The 13,584-nt window shown below is 35.5% G+C and overlaps 4 protein-coding genes across 4 annotated transcripts; 3 read left to right on the forward strand and 1 right to left on the reverse strand.

Moving 5' to 3' along the window:
* Positions 1 to 139: 139 nt before the first annotated feature.
* Positions 140 to 10,395, reverse strand: LOC141901652 (protein disulfide-isomerase TMX3-like). Its single transcript, XM_074789029.1, has 14 exons — positions 10,356 to 10,395; positions 10,220 to 10,268; positions 10,048 to 10,087; positions 9,772 to 9,935; positions 9,612 to 9,692; positions 9,287 to 9,404; positions 8,959 to 9,036; positions 8,506 to 8,572; positions 7,938 to 8,112; positions 3,105 to 3,158; positions 2,776 to 2,968; positions 2,623 to 2,691; positions 1,274 to 1,421; positions 140 to 1,192 (listed from the first exon to the last, which is right to left on the reverse strand). The coding sequence occupies exons 1-14, from the start codon at positions 10,393 to 10,395 to the stop codon at positions 1,128 to 1,130; spliced, it is 1,341 nt and encodes a 446-aa protein (XP_074645130.1). The 3' UTR covers positions 140 to 1,127.
* LOC141901649 (fibrinogen-like protein 1) lies at positions 4,742 to 7,900 on the forward strand. The gene is made up of 2 exons (XM_074789027.1): positions 4,742 to 5,571; positions 7,122 to 7,900. Exons 1-2 carry the CDS (start codon positions 4,920 to 4,922, stop codon positions 7,766 to 7,768), a joined length of 1,299 nt encoding a protein of 432 aa, XP_074645128.1. The 5' UTR covers positions 4,742 to 4,919; the 3' UTR covers positions 7,769 to 7,900.
* Positions 10,396 to 10,593: 198 nt separating the features above from the next.
* LOC141901682 (prefoldin subunit 4-like) lies at positions 10,594 to 11,463 on the forward strand. The gene is made up of 3 exons (XM_074789097.1): positions 10,594 to 10,629; positions 10,868 to 10,972; positions 11,063 to 11,463. The coding sequence occupies exons 1-3, from the start codon at positions 10,603 to 10,605 to the stop codon at positions 11,333 to 11,335; spliced, it is 405 nt and encodes a 134-aa protein (XP_074645198.1). The 5' UTR covers positions 10,594 to 10,602; the 3' UTR covers positions 11,336 to 11,463.
* A 586-nt stretch (positions 11,464 to 12,049) lies between these two features.
* Positions 12,050 to 13,400, forward strand: LOC141901673 (transmembrane protein 272-like). Its single transcript, XM_074789082.1, has 5 exons — positions 12,050 to 12,115; positions 12,189 to 12,260; positions 12,354 to 12,407; positions 12,484 to 12,696; positions 12,944 to 13,400. Exons 1-5 carry the CDS (start codon positions 12,073 to 12,075, stop codon positions 13,216 to 13,218), a joined length of 657 nt encoding a protein of 218 aa, XP_074645183.1. The 5' UTR covers positions 12,050 to 12,072; the 3' UTR covers positions 13,219 to 13,400.
* The last annotated feature ends 184 nt before the right edge of the window (positions 13,401 to 13,584 follow it).

The following is a 13,584-nucleotide window of genomic DNA, read 5'->3' on the forward strand; positions in this document are numbered from 1 at the left end:
GTTATTTTGAATCATAGTCGATAAGCTGATAGCTTATGTAAATACCAGAAGCTAGCTTTCATCAACCGCAGAACAGAGCAACGATACGAGAATTATCTGATAGAATAATCATTTTATTTTATAAAAGATCTCACAACAATTATAAAAGTATTGTTTGTGTCAGAAATAACCTCGCAACAACATACAAAACAAAAGAAGCAGACTGCATTGAACTCTTCCAGGTGATCTTATTGTATGAAAACTCTTTCACAGTCGACTTCTTTTTGGCAAACATCAATCAACTCAAAAATGACAAGGTCTCGTGTATGACATTAGATGATATAAAACATAGTTATCATTTATTACAAAACTTGCATATAATACTACATTTATACAATACTACAATGTTACACTATTATACTGTCAGACATGGCGATTATTTTGTGGTGGTTGAGTTGTGTGAAACGACACAAAAAGTAACATTCAAGCATCCTGGTTATGTCAACATGATGAGACATGTTGTATTCATTATAAATGATAATCATAAATTAATTTCTCAAACTATTTCTCATGACAATCGAATATTATACCGAACATGATATATTTGCATCAACAACATTTGAGTACTTTAGTATGTCTGATCGTTTTAAATGACTTTTAAAATTATTCCTTTTCAATTTTTTAACGGTGTGAGCACAATTCAACATATGACTTGGAGCGAAACATACATGTATAATGAAGTTTATTAGGTGAAGCAGTGACTTAAATACGATCAAGTGATTTCATAACCATAATCACATCAATACCTATATCATATACCGGTAATAGTCAATGAAGAAAAAAAAACATTAAAAATCTGAAAAATTTAACAGATCAGTAATAACTTGAAAAACTGTGAGTAGAAACAAACAGAACTAATGAATAACTTTTTTTACACGGATTTCAATCCTTTAGAAAAATGCCATCATTTTTGCTCGATTTCATTTCAATTAGAATATGATATCAGACAATCAGTAATTGTTTGAATTTGTACCATAGAAAATGAGTTTGAAATGCAGATCAGAAAGAACTATAAATCCTGCAATGAATCATGGCAGTTACTTAGACCGGGAATGACCAGATAGATAGTTTGATTCCAATATTTCCTTTCACTCTTTCTTGATGTGATCAGAAGGTTTGTCAGTTATTGCGTTTTGGTTACCGGTATCACCACCTGAAATTAATAGAAAAAAATGAAGAACTTGATTAAGACAAAGAGTGTAGTGAAAAAAGCCCGAGAAGAATCGTTACAAACCTTCGATTGGCTGTTCAACTTCTTCATCTTCATCTTCTGGTCCATCGTACGGTTCCATACAACACAATCCATAACAAACTACGCTAATTATCGCTGTCGGTATACAAAACATGATGAAAAACAACAATCTTGATTCCGACCAAATACCCTGAAAATAGCAACGAATTATTGAAACATCCCAGTTTAAACTATAAGATTAAAACCCACTATATACAGATCTGAAGGATTGAAAATTTATTTATCGAGAAATAAAATCAAAAGACTCAATGTTTCGAACTTTCTGTAGAGACCACCATCATCATTGTCACACCTGACTATGTACAGAGGGAGTCCAAAATGTTGATCTTTGATGAATTGATTTTGCTTTCAATCTTCTGAATCTTTATGTCAAGGTTTCAATCTTATTATGTATTCTCAACATCTACATGTGAGGCTGTTATAGCAGTAAAACCTCTATAGTAAACGCCTACAGGACCGAGCAAAAAGTGTCCACTATTGAGGTGTTCACCATAAGGAGGGTCAGGCCATGATGGGACATAGGTCGACACCTAATATCGCCCTATGAATCCACAACTGCAGACAAAGCCAAATATTGAATTATCTAAATTAAGACTATAACACGCTTTCATCTAAGTATAATGACTAATCTAGTCAATTATACATGACCACTCTTCACTACAGAAGCGATAAAGGGCCTTGAGATGTCGCGTTCCAACTCGACAAGTCGCCATATTTATGTCGATATATCGTGATATATCACGTCAAGTCGACATGAATATGTCGATATATCGTGACGTTTTGACGACATATTTCGTTTTCACGACCACTTTCCTCGCGACAAGTCGACATATTCATGACGACTTACAACTCAGTCGTCATATCACTGGTGTCCTCATCTTACATTTAGACATGTCTTCAAATGACGACTTGTCCTGTGGAAAATGGGCAAAAAAGCGAAATTTGTCGTGAAAACGTCACGATATGTCGACATATTCATGTCGACTTGACGCGATATATCGCGATATATCGACATAAATATGGCGACTTGTTGAGTTTGAACGCGACAACTCGAGGCACTTTATCGCTTCCGTACTTCAATGTAGGGAGGTAAATTGAACCTTCTGTTACAGAAACAATGTTCACTCTTCACTATAGAGAGGTGTTCACATTATAAGGAGGTAATGATGTATGTATTTTTAGATAGGAAAATTTTGGAACCGGCAAAAGGTGTTCACTAAGGTAGGATGAGGTGTTCGCTATAGTGAGGTGTTCACTAAGAGAGGTTTTAATGTATTGTGTATTACGAATGAACTATCAATTTCCATCAAAGAAAATGAAGAGAAACTTACAGCAACAGTAGTTATAATATCATAAAATACACGCTTCAAACGTTGTAAGACACCAGTTCCACCGTAAGCCTGTAATATATTCATAAATCGGTGAAATACCTTCCACTAGTTTGTATTATTATTAAATACCAAATGAGCTTCCACTAGACTTACAGGAATCTTTTCGCTTTTTATGTCTTCTAAGAATTTTTCGAGCTCGGGTAAAGTCATGTTTTCAATCGGCATTTCTGATAGATAGTAATATTGAGTATCTGTATTGAGTACTAGTAGATTAGGTGTAGCCATTGTAGACATTGTTATTGAATTTACAGTTTCTGTATCATCCATCCATGCAAACTGGTAATCACTGAAAATTCATAGTAACTCATAATCAATTGTCCTCTCTTGTCAAATGAGGTAAAATGAGCGAATACTTCGGGATCTATAGCGACAAATCTGCTACTTGCGCGCTACAAGGGTAGAAATTATTAAGCAATACTTACTCGTGGTACTTTTCACGTTTCTGTTTAGCTAAAATGTCTAGCATTTCTTTGCATCTGAAAAAAAAGTAACCAAAACAAGTTGTTACATATTATGTATGCTGTATGTCTAGTTTAGTTAGGAGTTAATTATAGTTAATATACCCTTCAGACTTTTGAGTACTTTCATTCCAAAATGAAGATATACAAGGAACCGTTTGTTATCGAGATTAGAAGCTGCAGCCAATTATCCCGATATTCACGCGTATGTTCAAATTTCATATCGATTTTTGTACGCGATCAAATGTCTTTATTTCTATTGGCTGCGTATTTTCTGGTTGCCCGATGTTGTAGATATAACGGCAAACGAGAAAAAATAAAGAGCCAGCAGTCATAGCATCGAGTAACTATTGATTACCATCGTGAAGTGAGCGTGAATGCGGGTGGTATAATCTAGAAGAATCCTGATCAGACCAGTAACAAATGATGCAATTTATTGCGGGGTGAAATAAAACGCTATATACGTCTGTGATATATTAGCAGAGCAAATACTTGAATGTTGTATATACAGACTATGATTTAATTCAATTGAACGTGTATTTCTCTAGATAGGACCACACATCTATAATTGAAATGATGTTGAAGAATGGTCAGACCTGATTATCCGTGTTATCTTAGTTGTATAAAAAAAAAACGATTTTGATAGGAGACAAAAAAATTTAAAATTGAGCAGTGCACCGAACCAGACCAGACGCGATGAAACTGTTTTATCTTATAAAACTCTGCATGTTTTCTCATTTAATCTCGGCTGGAACGAAAGAAGGTTAAAAACCAGGAATTTTTCTCATGATTAGCTGCATCAAATATTACGTATCTGCAGCGCGATAAAAAACTCGATGCCACACGAGCAGCAATTGGGCAATCGTTTTCAGTAAATGAAATATCATCACTATATTCATCATAATACAGGCAATTATCAAATAGTGTTACATTTTTAGGTGATAAATTGTGGTGAATTATGAGGATATGAGGATAATAACCTAGCAAATAGATCAATTCTAATGAATACTGTCGTCACTCAATATTTTACACTAGGATGAATAGATGTTCCAGTATTTTCATCCCACTGGTGCATACTTTTAGAAACTACCTGCACCTTATGATATATTATATCATGAATTCACGTTAAAAATATGGGGTGATCTAATTTATCAAACTAAATATGTAAGATCATATTATGACTGTTATGCAGTCAGGTAAAGCTTACAGGTTTTCTCGTATTTAGATAATAAAATATACGCAAGTCGTGGCCATTTTTTCTTTGGATGAAAAATATTTACATAATTATACATTGAATATCTTGACAAAACAAACTTCATTCGCACACATTCCGGAAACTCTACGATCTGAGAATTCTGCTGAAGATATACTTCAGAACCGACACTATATGTTTAGACAATTGAAAGTGTATTCATCGAAATGTTTAGTTTAGTAAGTCATCTACAATTATTACGGCAGCGTTGTTCAATATAAAAAAAACTCCGACCTCTCCCAGCAACAATCAATTAAACTTAAAAGAAAAATTGGATCAACATTCGATCAAATATAACCCGATTCTTTAAAGGCGCACAATTTAATATCGCTCGTCCCTAGATGAACAACGATGAAGACCAATCATGTTTCATCAATTATTTGAATGATATCATAAACGCTTGTGCGATGAGCGATCCGGTGCGCGCTCCACTCATTCAGCAGTTTGTGATATTGTAGACAAGACACGGAAAGAGTTCACTACAGTCGGAGCAACATTAGTAATTGTTCAAGTGCCAACTTATAAACATGGTTGCGAGCGGGATATGTTTGATTCGGATTATTTTACCGAACTTTTTTATAAGACGATGTTATCTAGTTTTATTACTGGTACTAATCAACTGTTTGGTGACTGAGATTCACGCGAACTATCCGTGGTACTACGGAGCTGAACAGTATTACCGTAAAAAAGCGAAAGTCTCGACGAAAAAGTGCTCGTATTCGCTGGTTATAAACGAAGTTAAAGCCCAAGATTGTCCGCAGATTATGCAGAAACTGCAGCCTCACACGAGGCACAGCGACATCGTATCAGACAATATCAACTACAACGACGAAATCATGCAAAAACTTAAAAAACTCAATCATCTCGAGAAAAAGTTATTCTCCGCCGAAAAACGAATGGAGACCACGGAAGCTTTGCTCAAAGCGAAACTGATGAATGCGTCGAAGCAAGGCATTCGCATGAAAAACATGGAGAAAAAGATGCAGAAATATCAACAAATGCTTCGTAATATGGAACAGAAAATGCTGGAAGTGATGGTGAACGTCGGGGAGGTGAATATAATGCTCGATAAGAGATTACCAACAAGAGGACATTTACACTCGAAGAAAATAGATGTCGAATCTGCACCAAAAGTGAGGAAATGTCAAGGGATAGGAGCTAACTATACCAATCTCAAAGGTGCGTACGATATCAACTATGAAATAATGAGGCACAATAACCTTAACTGAATATATGACTAATAAATGCCTTCCTAATAGCCGTCAAATCAGATTTAATCATAGACAAACAGTTAGTCTTTTTAGTGATAATTTGTTTCCATCTTGACATAAATCTATATTGACTCAACCTAGTAATTACGGCTATCAAATTGTTTGGGGGGATTTTTATCTTATCTTTCTCAATTTCCCAAAAGAATCTAAACCAGAGATTTGATAGCGGTGAATATATGATCATTTTTAATCCATGTCATCTTTTAAAGTTGGCTTATAACTAAAAAGAGTTCATTCAATGTTAGACAGATAAGTTCATTGTTCTATGTGACATTTCGATCATAAAAATTAATTAATTTCATATGTAGTGTTTATCATTGGCATTAGAGTCATCCCAGACGATTATACTACTATTATCATGTCTGAGTGCCATAATGAATGAAAATGATATATGCAGCCATAAAAATGCGATGCGATGCGAAAAGAATTCCGAACATACAGCATAGATGAACTTCAAAATTCATGATTACAATAACATTTTCATATCTGAGCTGAAAACAAATGTTTTATCTTCTGCGCATTTTTCCCTTTGCACAATTTCCTTTCATGCCCAGAAATGGTTAGAACTTGTAAATAGCTGTGGTCACCCAGTTATTCTCATTCTCCACTCTTAATTAATTCCAGTCCAAATAAAAAGCTCATAATCCGAACACCAGCTGAAATAGATTATTACAACCTGCGTACTAGAATATTATCCTACCATTTAATAATCCACCCCGAACAAAACATCGATGACGTTTGTCAATTATTTCAATAATTCTAATAACCAATTGACATTTTGAGGTCACGATAAACTACATCCAGAAATCCGTCTGTCTGTGAAATGCTCATCATTAAAGCAACGCTCAAATAGGATTCGCTCTATGGTTACATCAAGCGATTTTTAAACAATACACAAGCGAAATCGGAAGTTGTTCATCTGTTAGTGATTAAAATTGATCTTCAAGCTGTTTCGAAAAGGATTCATGTCATACATATATGATTGTTTCATATCAACATACCCCCAATCCCACGGGCTTAGCCAGCATGCAGCCAGGCCTAAACTTTTTGTGTCAAGTCATCATTTTAAAAACCTTTAATTCAAATCCATAAATTTGCTGGAAGAGTTTACGAGTGTAACTCAATCACTCCTAAATCAACTCTTTTATTTTCTATTGTGTTTTTAAGTGATGTTGAAATAATAGTGGCTTGTATTTTGACATTTTCGTGCGAACAAATTTTAAAATCCTGGCTTCGCCGCTGAGTAAAAAATACAAGTAATAACTTTTGACTAATCAGGCCGGGTCCCTACAGATAGATCAGTCATTCTTGGATATAAGGAGTTTTAAGGAGAAAATCTCAAATTTCGAGTAAGCAAAAAGAGTCAAAAGTTAAATGAGTTTCAAGCATCATTAAAGCATTTTCCGTTTAGAAGTCGTCGGGACCTTGCTAATGAGAAAAATCATTATATACTTTCAGACTGTCAACAGGCGTTTCTGCGCGGCCATCGTGAAAGTGGAGTTTACTATATAACACCTTTATACGCGGCGTGCCCGATACCTGTGTGGTGCGATATGGAAACGCCCGGTGGTGGCTGGACGGTACTCAGTCGTCGGATGGACGGTTCGTGTAGTTTCTTCCACGACTGGAAAACGTATCGCAACGGTTTCTGCGACATCACTCGCGAATTCTGGCTCGGTAACGATAACATCTTCCTTCTATCGCAACAAGACAATTATAGACTACGCGTCGACCTTTGGGATTTTAAAGGCAGTCGAGTGTACGCCGAGTACGAGGTGTTCTACATCGACGGCGAACGAGATAACTATAGATTACACGTGGGCAATTATTCCGGCACAGCGGGAGACGCCTTCGCTAAACACAACAATATCCAGTTCAGTACGGCAGATAGGGATAACGATGCTTGGGATGGATATCATTGCGCTAAAGAGTGGCACGCCGGTTGGTGGTACAATAACTGCTGGTTCGCGTATCTCACCGGACCGTATTTCAACCACACGGATGTGGAATTCCGAGGAATCTCTTGGAACGAATGGAAACACGAACAGTTAATGAAAGCCGAAATGAAGATCACGCCGATTTTAAGCTTCAAGATTAAACCCTAAATTGATGTTTAAATCGTTCCGATCCAAAATTAAATACAGTCGAACCCGCTTTATTTGGATCGGTTTAATCTCATTAAACGGATTAATTCGATCGGTCTAAAATGATCCGAGTTAAGCGCGTTTGACTGTAGCTGGAGTTAATGTAATGTGTAAACTTGTTTCTTCCTACCTGCTATTGACCTGTTTATCGTCATTTTGTTTCTCAGTTATAGCCAGAATAACGAGCAGTTTTTTCGTTCTACCGAGGTCGTTGATATGGGCGCCACCGATACGAGGAAATGCGGTAAATCTTTCCTTATTGATCCATTGTTCCAGATCTTTCCTCGATCCTTCTCCCCATTCAGCTGAAAATCAAAATATCATGGTTCCCAGGGTTACAATAATGAATTCAAAATGCCCAAGTATTTCACTGGGGGTTTTTCAATTTTCTCAAATTGAAATGGAGCCTTCATGAAATGGACAGATGCTATTATACTACAGGGACGTCAACATTCTATTGGTGATTGGTTGATAAATCGCTGAACAGTTGCCCATGGCAAATACTTGAAATATTTCTCAGATTAGAGGAAACTCAACAAAATTCCCAAATATTTCAACGCAGGAAATATCATTTAGTTTTTCCTGATTTCCTGGTACTGTGCATCAAGTGTGAGAATCCCGGAAACATTCCCTTAAACAACTTTTCGCATGTCTCTTTACTGTTTTTAATATCGTATAGAAAATAGAAAGTAACTTACATTGAAATGAATAATGAGTTGCGTCTTTAAACACTACAACAGCAGGGACGTGAGATGGACGGAATTCCTATAACATAACACAAAAGATATTAACTCACATTAGACTTTTTTTTAATAACTAGCCCAATGGAAGGTTTTGAACCATAAATGAAAAAAAAGTTTTTTCAATTTTTATTTATATTTCAGGCATTTTTCTGGTGCTACAGGTCAGAAATCTGTTTTTTATTTCTTTAATTTTCTTCCCTTTTCCCCGAGAACTATGGCTGTTAATCTGTCATCCGAACTAATGAAAAAGCATTGTATTGTACCATCCAAACACAATTCCAATGCATTTGCATCAATTTTACATAAAGTCTAACCACAGGAATAAAAGAACTTTCCTTAATTCATTATCATCAATCTTGAAAAAAAAATTTCAAAATTAATTCTCACAAACCCGATGAAAGTACTTACTTCTGGAAGAATTTTTTCAGATCCAGCATAAAAGTAACTGTGTACAATATATTGTTCCGCTAAACTCTTGAATTTAGTCTAAATTTAGAATAGAGAAGGTTTTATATTACAAGATAATCAATGTCTGCAACATTGACAAATGACAATCTAACACATGAATCGTAATTCTATCTAAACACAATAGATGGCAGCACGCTTCTATACATCACAGAAATATGATTTTCTTTGAAGACTGCAAAAACTGTGAACAAATCAATAACGTCAGCAGCCCTGTATACATAGGCCTATATATGACTTTCAAGAAATATTACAAACAATCAATACTCACATATATATCTCCATACGGATCAGTAATATCACCAGCGAATAGGAAAAACACAGAATCACTGTGAAGACTTCGAACTTCATTGAATTTACCCAAACTCGTTAACTCACGAACAGCAGGTCTGCAAAATTATCACAATATTTTGGAAACTGATTGAAAACTCACTTTAAATCCCTGGGGTCAGTATCACAATCATGGCTAAGACTTAAGACTAGTCTAAGATCATCTTAGTTCTATACAGACTAACGACCTAAAACTAGTCTTTAAGATTTAATACGACCACTTTAGCTAAACTGGGTCCAAAACTGATAAAGATAAATCAACGTACCCATCAGCTCTTTTAGTAAATGCAATCATATCTTCTTGAGTTCGTTCTCCTGAATGTGTATAATGCTTCTCACCTTTTATACTTCAAAAACAGAAATGTATATTTCCTATAGATAATAGTCTTCTGATAATCAGTGCGATCTTTCTAGAAATTAACTTACAATTTAATGGTTGGAAACCCTTTCACATCAAATTGTGTAGCAGCATTTTGATATTTGGTGCTGTCAATTTTCGCGACTGTAATAGGCGTATTTTTGAATGCCATGCCGACTCGGTGAAAAACTGGTGCCATTTTCCTGCAATGTCCGCACCACGGCGCATAGAACTACAAAACAGGTTTTATTGTTGTTTAGCATCAAAATTCAAAATTTTGTTGCATTATAGTAGTATTAGTAGATATAATTCAAGCCATATTCGGCGATAAATGAACAACTCACCATAACAAGGTAAGGATCATTTCCTCTTTTGGTTAAAAAGCTGAATAAAAACGAAAGAAATCGAAGAACTATCAAGTGAACTGAATATTATATTCCATTCGATTAAAATTTGAGAACTGTCAAATTTAATAAAATATATTGAAATTTGATTCATCTTCGATTCGACACTTACTCATCTGATAATTCTTTCACAGCTTGAGATGCAACCAATCCGAGGAAACCTAGAAAACAATCACAATCGTCCGATTATTTCAATACGTTCAATACTATAATCACGGATAGAAATACATTGTAAAACAAATATTTACCGGCAAGAAAGGAGATGACATATAATTTTCGGGCAGCCATTTTGAGGGGAATAATTGACGCTACAGTAGCATGTCAGTGTGGAAATTCCTGATTGGACAAATATAAAATCCAAATATTTCGGCATTTCTTTCACAGGATATTTGTAACAAAAATATATCATTTTTTCTAGTTGAGATTATATATCTTTCTTACGTTGCAAACGTGTTCATTAGTTATATAGTCAAGTGCTGCAACAACCAGATCAAGATGGCCGCCGTTGCTCAGAAAAACAAGGTTTGTTGCTTTAATTCGATGAATCTTGATCAAATGTTTCACAGAATTTATATCAAAGTTTGTTAGAAATAATATATTTTATATATTCTATCAAGCTATTCTATTCGAAATTATTTCCATTGTATGGTACCCTAAGTGTGAAGGGATTTGTTCGTTTATTGACTTGATAGGTGGCAGCACCTGACAGTCTGAATCCACATTCGGGATAGTTAATCGCCCTCTAAATTTTGTATTCTAGGATTCTGAAATCCATGTAACTTTTGAGGATCAACAGCATATCAACAAGTTTGCACGACACAATGCAAAATTACAAGACCTGAAGGATGAACTGGAAGCTAAAAAGGTTTGTTCGAATTAAATCACTATATGAAAAAAACCCTGAATAAAAATATTTTCTACATCATTTGTCATTGAGAAAAATTATTTATTTTAGAAAGAAATGCAAAATCTTGATGACGCAGGTGATGATTTATTGATGGTTGATGATGAATCGGCCCCGATACCTTATATGGTCGGTGAAGTGTTCGTCTGCATGAATATGGAAGAAACGAATAAAATGTTGGAAAACGCTAAAGAAAATGTGCAGAAAGAGATCAAAAATATAGAAAAACTGTGCGACGATCACAAACACACTTTATCAGATTTGAAAATAAAACTTTACGCCAAATTCGGAACGAGTATTAATTTAGAGAACGAAGAGGAGTAACAATGTTGAAAGATGTTTAGAAGTTTATTAAACCACGCTTCATAATTACCCGTCATTTAATTCATTTTATACTTTATTTATAATTGATTGATGTCCTAATGATCTAAGCTTGAATAATAAATGAAAGCGTGCAGGAGCTCATAGAATTGTTTTATTTTCTCCGAGGACGATCATCTGAGGATCTTCTGTCGTGATTCAGCTACATTTTCCAGTTAAACTAAGAGCCTTTTTTGTGGACTCTGCTTTATGAGGAATTGAGTATCGCCGGTTCGGTTGTGTTCAAATAAAAAGTTTTGCTTTTCATGCGTGTGTCTATGCGTATGAGGGCTCCGATAATATCAAAATCTCGAAATGCATGGAAAGACCAAAGAGCGGCTCCGAGTGAACGCGAATGTAAAATGCCGCGTTATATCGGTTTTAAACTGACGCCGATAGTTCTTCATTGACTCGGAATTTGGTGTTCTATTAGATCATTTCGTTTAACTCAGAGGGTCATTGCTATAGCGGTTCATCCTACGGCTCACGAAGACTAATCCGGTCCTGCTTCGGGAAATGCTATTACAAAAACATAAACTGAATCGTGATGAAATTAAGCCGAGCATCATCGGGTTAACACATAAATGCCTGATTAAACCGTTTATAGCTATCGGCTTAATAATGAGTAATTATTAAAATAGGCCGTCGCGGGGATAAACCCGCTATCATAGTGGTACGGCCGAGTTGCGTATAGCGAGAGTATGTCGGCGTATATCAGGAGTGTTATTGTCGACTTGCTTGCTGGTTAGTATTCTATTTTTTTGCATTTTCTCTATCAAATCACTAGTTCTGGGTGACATAATAAATGACATTTCAGGGATTGGAAAAACGTGTTTTCCACGCGCTATAAACACGGAAAACAAGTCGGTGCAAACATGTTTTTATGCAGGTATACACAACATTGCTATACGTTATCATGTCTTATTGTGTATCATCATAAAAAATGATTGTAAACCAATATGCCATTATTCTTGTACTTCAGTCATCGTCGCATTTATATTCTTCTCTAGTCTCCCGATATCGATGCTGGTAATAGGTAAGTTGTCGCATCAGCAATTGAAAATAAACTAACATCGTGCAGTTTTGGAAATGATGGTATATTTTTTCATCAGGAGCTCAGTATATCGACCAATGCCCGGGAGAAAGGATGATCCCCATATATTTGTTAGTTCGAGGAAGTCTAGAAATAATCCTACTCGTGTATGTTTGCATAAACCTGATTATATGTAAAATGGAGAAGCTACACGTTGGTACTCTATCACGTTGTTGCGTTTTCACTTTCGCTACATTGATTATTCTCTTGCTGATCATCTGGTTATTCACAGGTAAAGTGGAATAAAAATGTTGATACGTCGTGATTTTCTTTCTGATCTCTCTGTACGAGCGTCTATTTCGTTTCTTCGTGCTACACGGGTGAATGACTAAATCTGCGTGTGTGGATTTCGTATTTTTTGGATGTTCGTTCACAGAGGGAAACAGAAACTAATGTGCAAGTTGAGCTATGTGACGAACTTATATAATTTTCTTGATATCGCTATATGGTTGTCTTATAAGTCTATATTCGTGTTGTAGGTATATATTGGATCAATCGTTCCACTATAAATCATGATGACCAGACGAGTTATACGTATTGCCACGCTACAGTATACAGGTTCGCATCATGGATCACATATGGATCGCTTATCTTCGTGTCATTGCTTATCATTATTGCTTGCGTAGGATGTTTTTGCTGTCACAAAAACGCCGGGATTGATCGACCAAAAGAAAAACATCATCCTCAACGCAATGTTGAATACATTGTCGGGAACGTCGAGAAACAAGCCAATCCACCACCTTCAGATATTTGAAATACAGTGAAAAGTAAAAAGACTCCCTTGGACGAACTTTAATTGTTGAAGTCACATTATTTTTCACCTACATTCAAACTTTATTAAGTACCTAATATTCATTTTTTTCACGAAGTATTTTTTAATTCAAATTTTCATCGAAGTAATTTTTTTTCAAATAACGTATAAAAAAGAAACGTGTACATGAGATTCAGCAAATGAATTTTTTCCAAAGATTGTTCAAGATACAGCTATAAAGTATTCGCCATCGTCTGCCTCGTAAGCCATTACAATATGGCCGCACGTGAGATTCAAGTCGTACATAATGTACGGAAATGTGTGGATATCTTCAACGACAGCAGGCCTATAATCAGCTGTCATATCTTT

The sequence above is a fragment of the Tubulanus polymorphus genome, chromosome 3 (assembly GCF_964204645.1).
Source record: "Tubulanus polymorphus chromosome 3, tnTubPoly1.2, whole genome shotgun sequence".
Taxonomy (NCBI): Eukaryota; Metazoa; Nemertea; class Palaeonemertea; order Tubulaniformes; family Tubulanidae; genus Tubulanus; species Tubulanus polymorphus.

Coding starts and splice junctions, on each gene's coding strand:
- LOC141901673 (XM_074789082.1), top strand. CDS start 12,073: ATGTCGGCGTATATCAGGAGTGTTATTGTCGACTTGCTTGCTG. Junction 12,261..12,353: donor GCAAACATGTTTTTATGCAG/GTATACACAACA, acceptor CTTGTACTTCAG/TCATCGTCGCATTTATATTC. Junction 12,697..12,943: donor GATCATCTGGTTATTCACAG/GTAAAGTGGAAT, acceptor TTCGTGTTGTAG/GTATATATTGGATCAATCGT.
- LOC141901682 (XM_074789097.1), top strand. CDS start 10,603: ATGGCCGCCGTTGCTCAGAAAAACAAG. Junction 10,630..10,867: donor CCGTTGCTCAGAAAAACAAG/GTTTGTTGCTTT, acceptor TTTGTATTCTAG/GATTCTGAAATCCATGTAAC. Junction 10,973..11,062: donor ATGAACTGGAAGCTAAAAAG/GTTTGTTCGAAT, acceptor TATTTATTTTAG/AAAGAAATGCAAAATCTTGA.
- LOC141901649 (XM_074789027.1), top strand. CDS start 4,920: ATGGTTGCGAGCGGGATATGTTTGATTCGGATTATTTTACCGAACTTT. Junction 5,572..7,121: donor TAACTATACCAATCTCAAAG/GTGCGTACGATA, acceptor ATATACTTTCAG/ACTGTCAACAGGCGTTTCTG.
- LOC141901652 (XM_074789029.1), bottom strand. CDS start 10,395: ATGGCTGCCCGAAAATTATATGTCATCTCCTTTCTTGCCG. Junction 10,088..10,219: donor GTGAAAGAATTATCAGATGA/GTAAGTGTCGAA, acceptor GTTTTTATTCAG/CTTTTTAACCAAAAGAGGAA. Junction 8,113..8,505: donor AACTCATTATTCATTTCAAT/GTAAGTTACTTT, acceptor TTTGATTTTCAG/CTGAATGGGGAGAAGGATCG.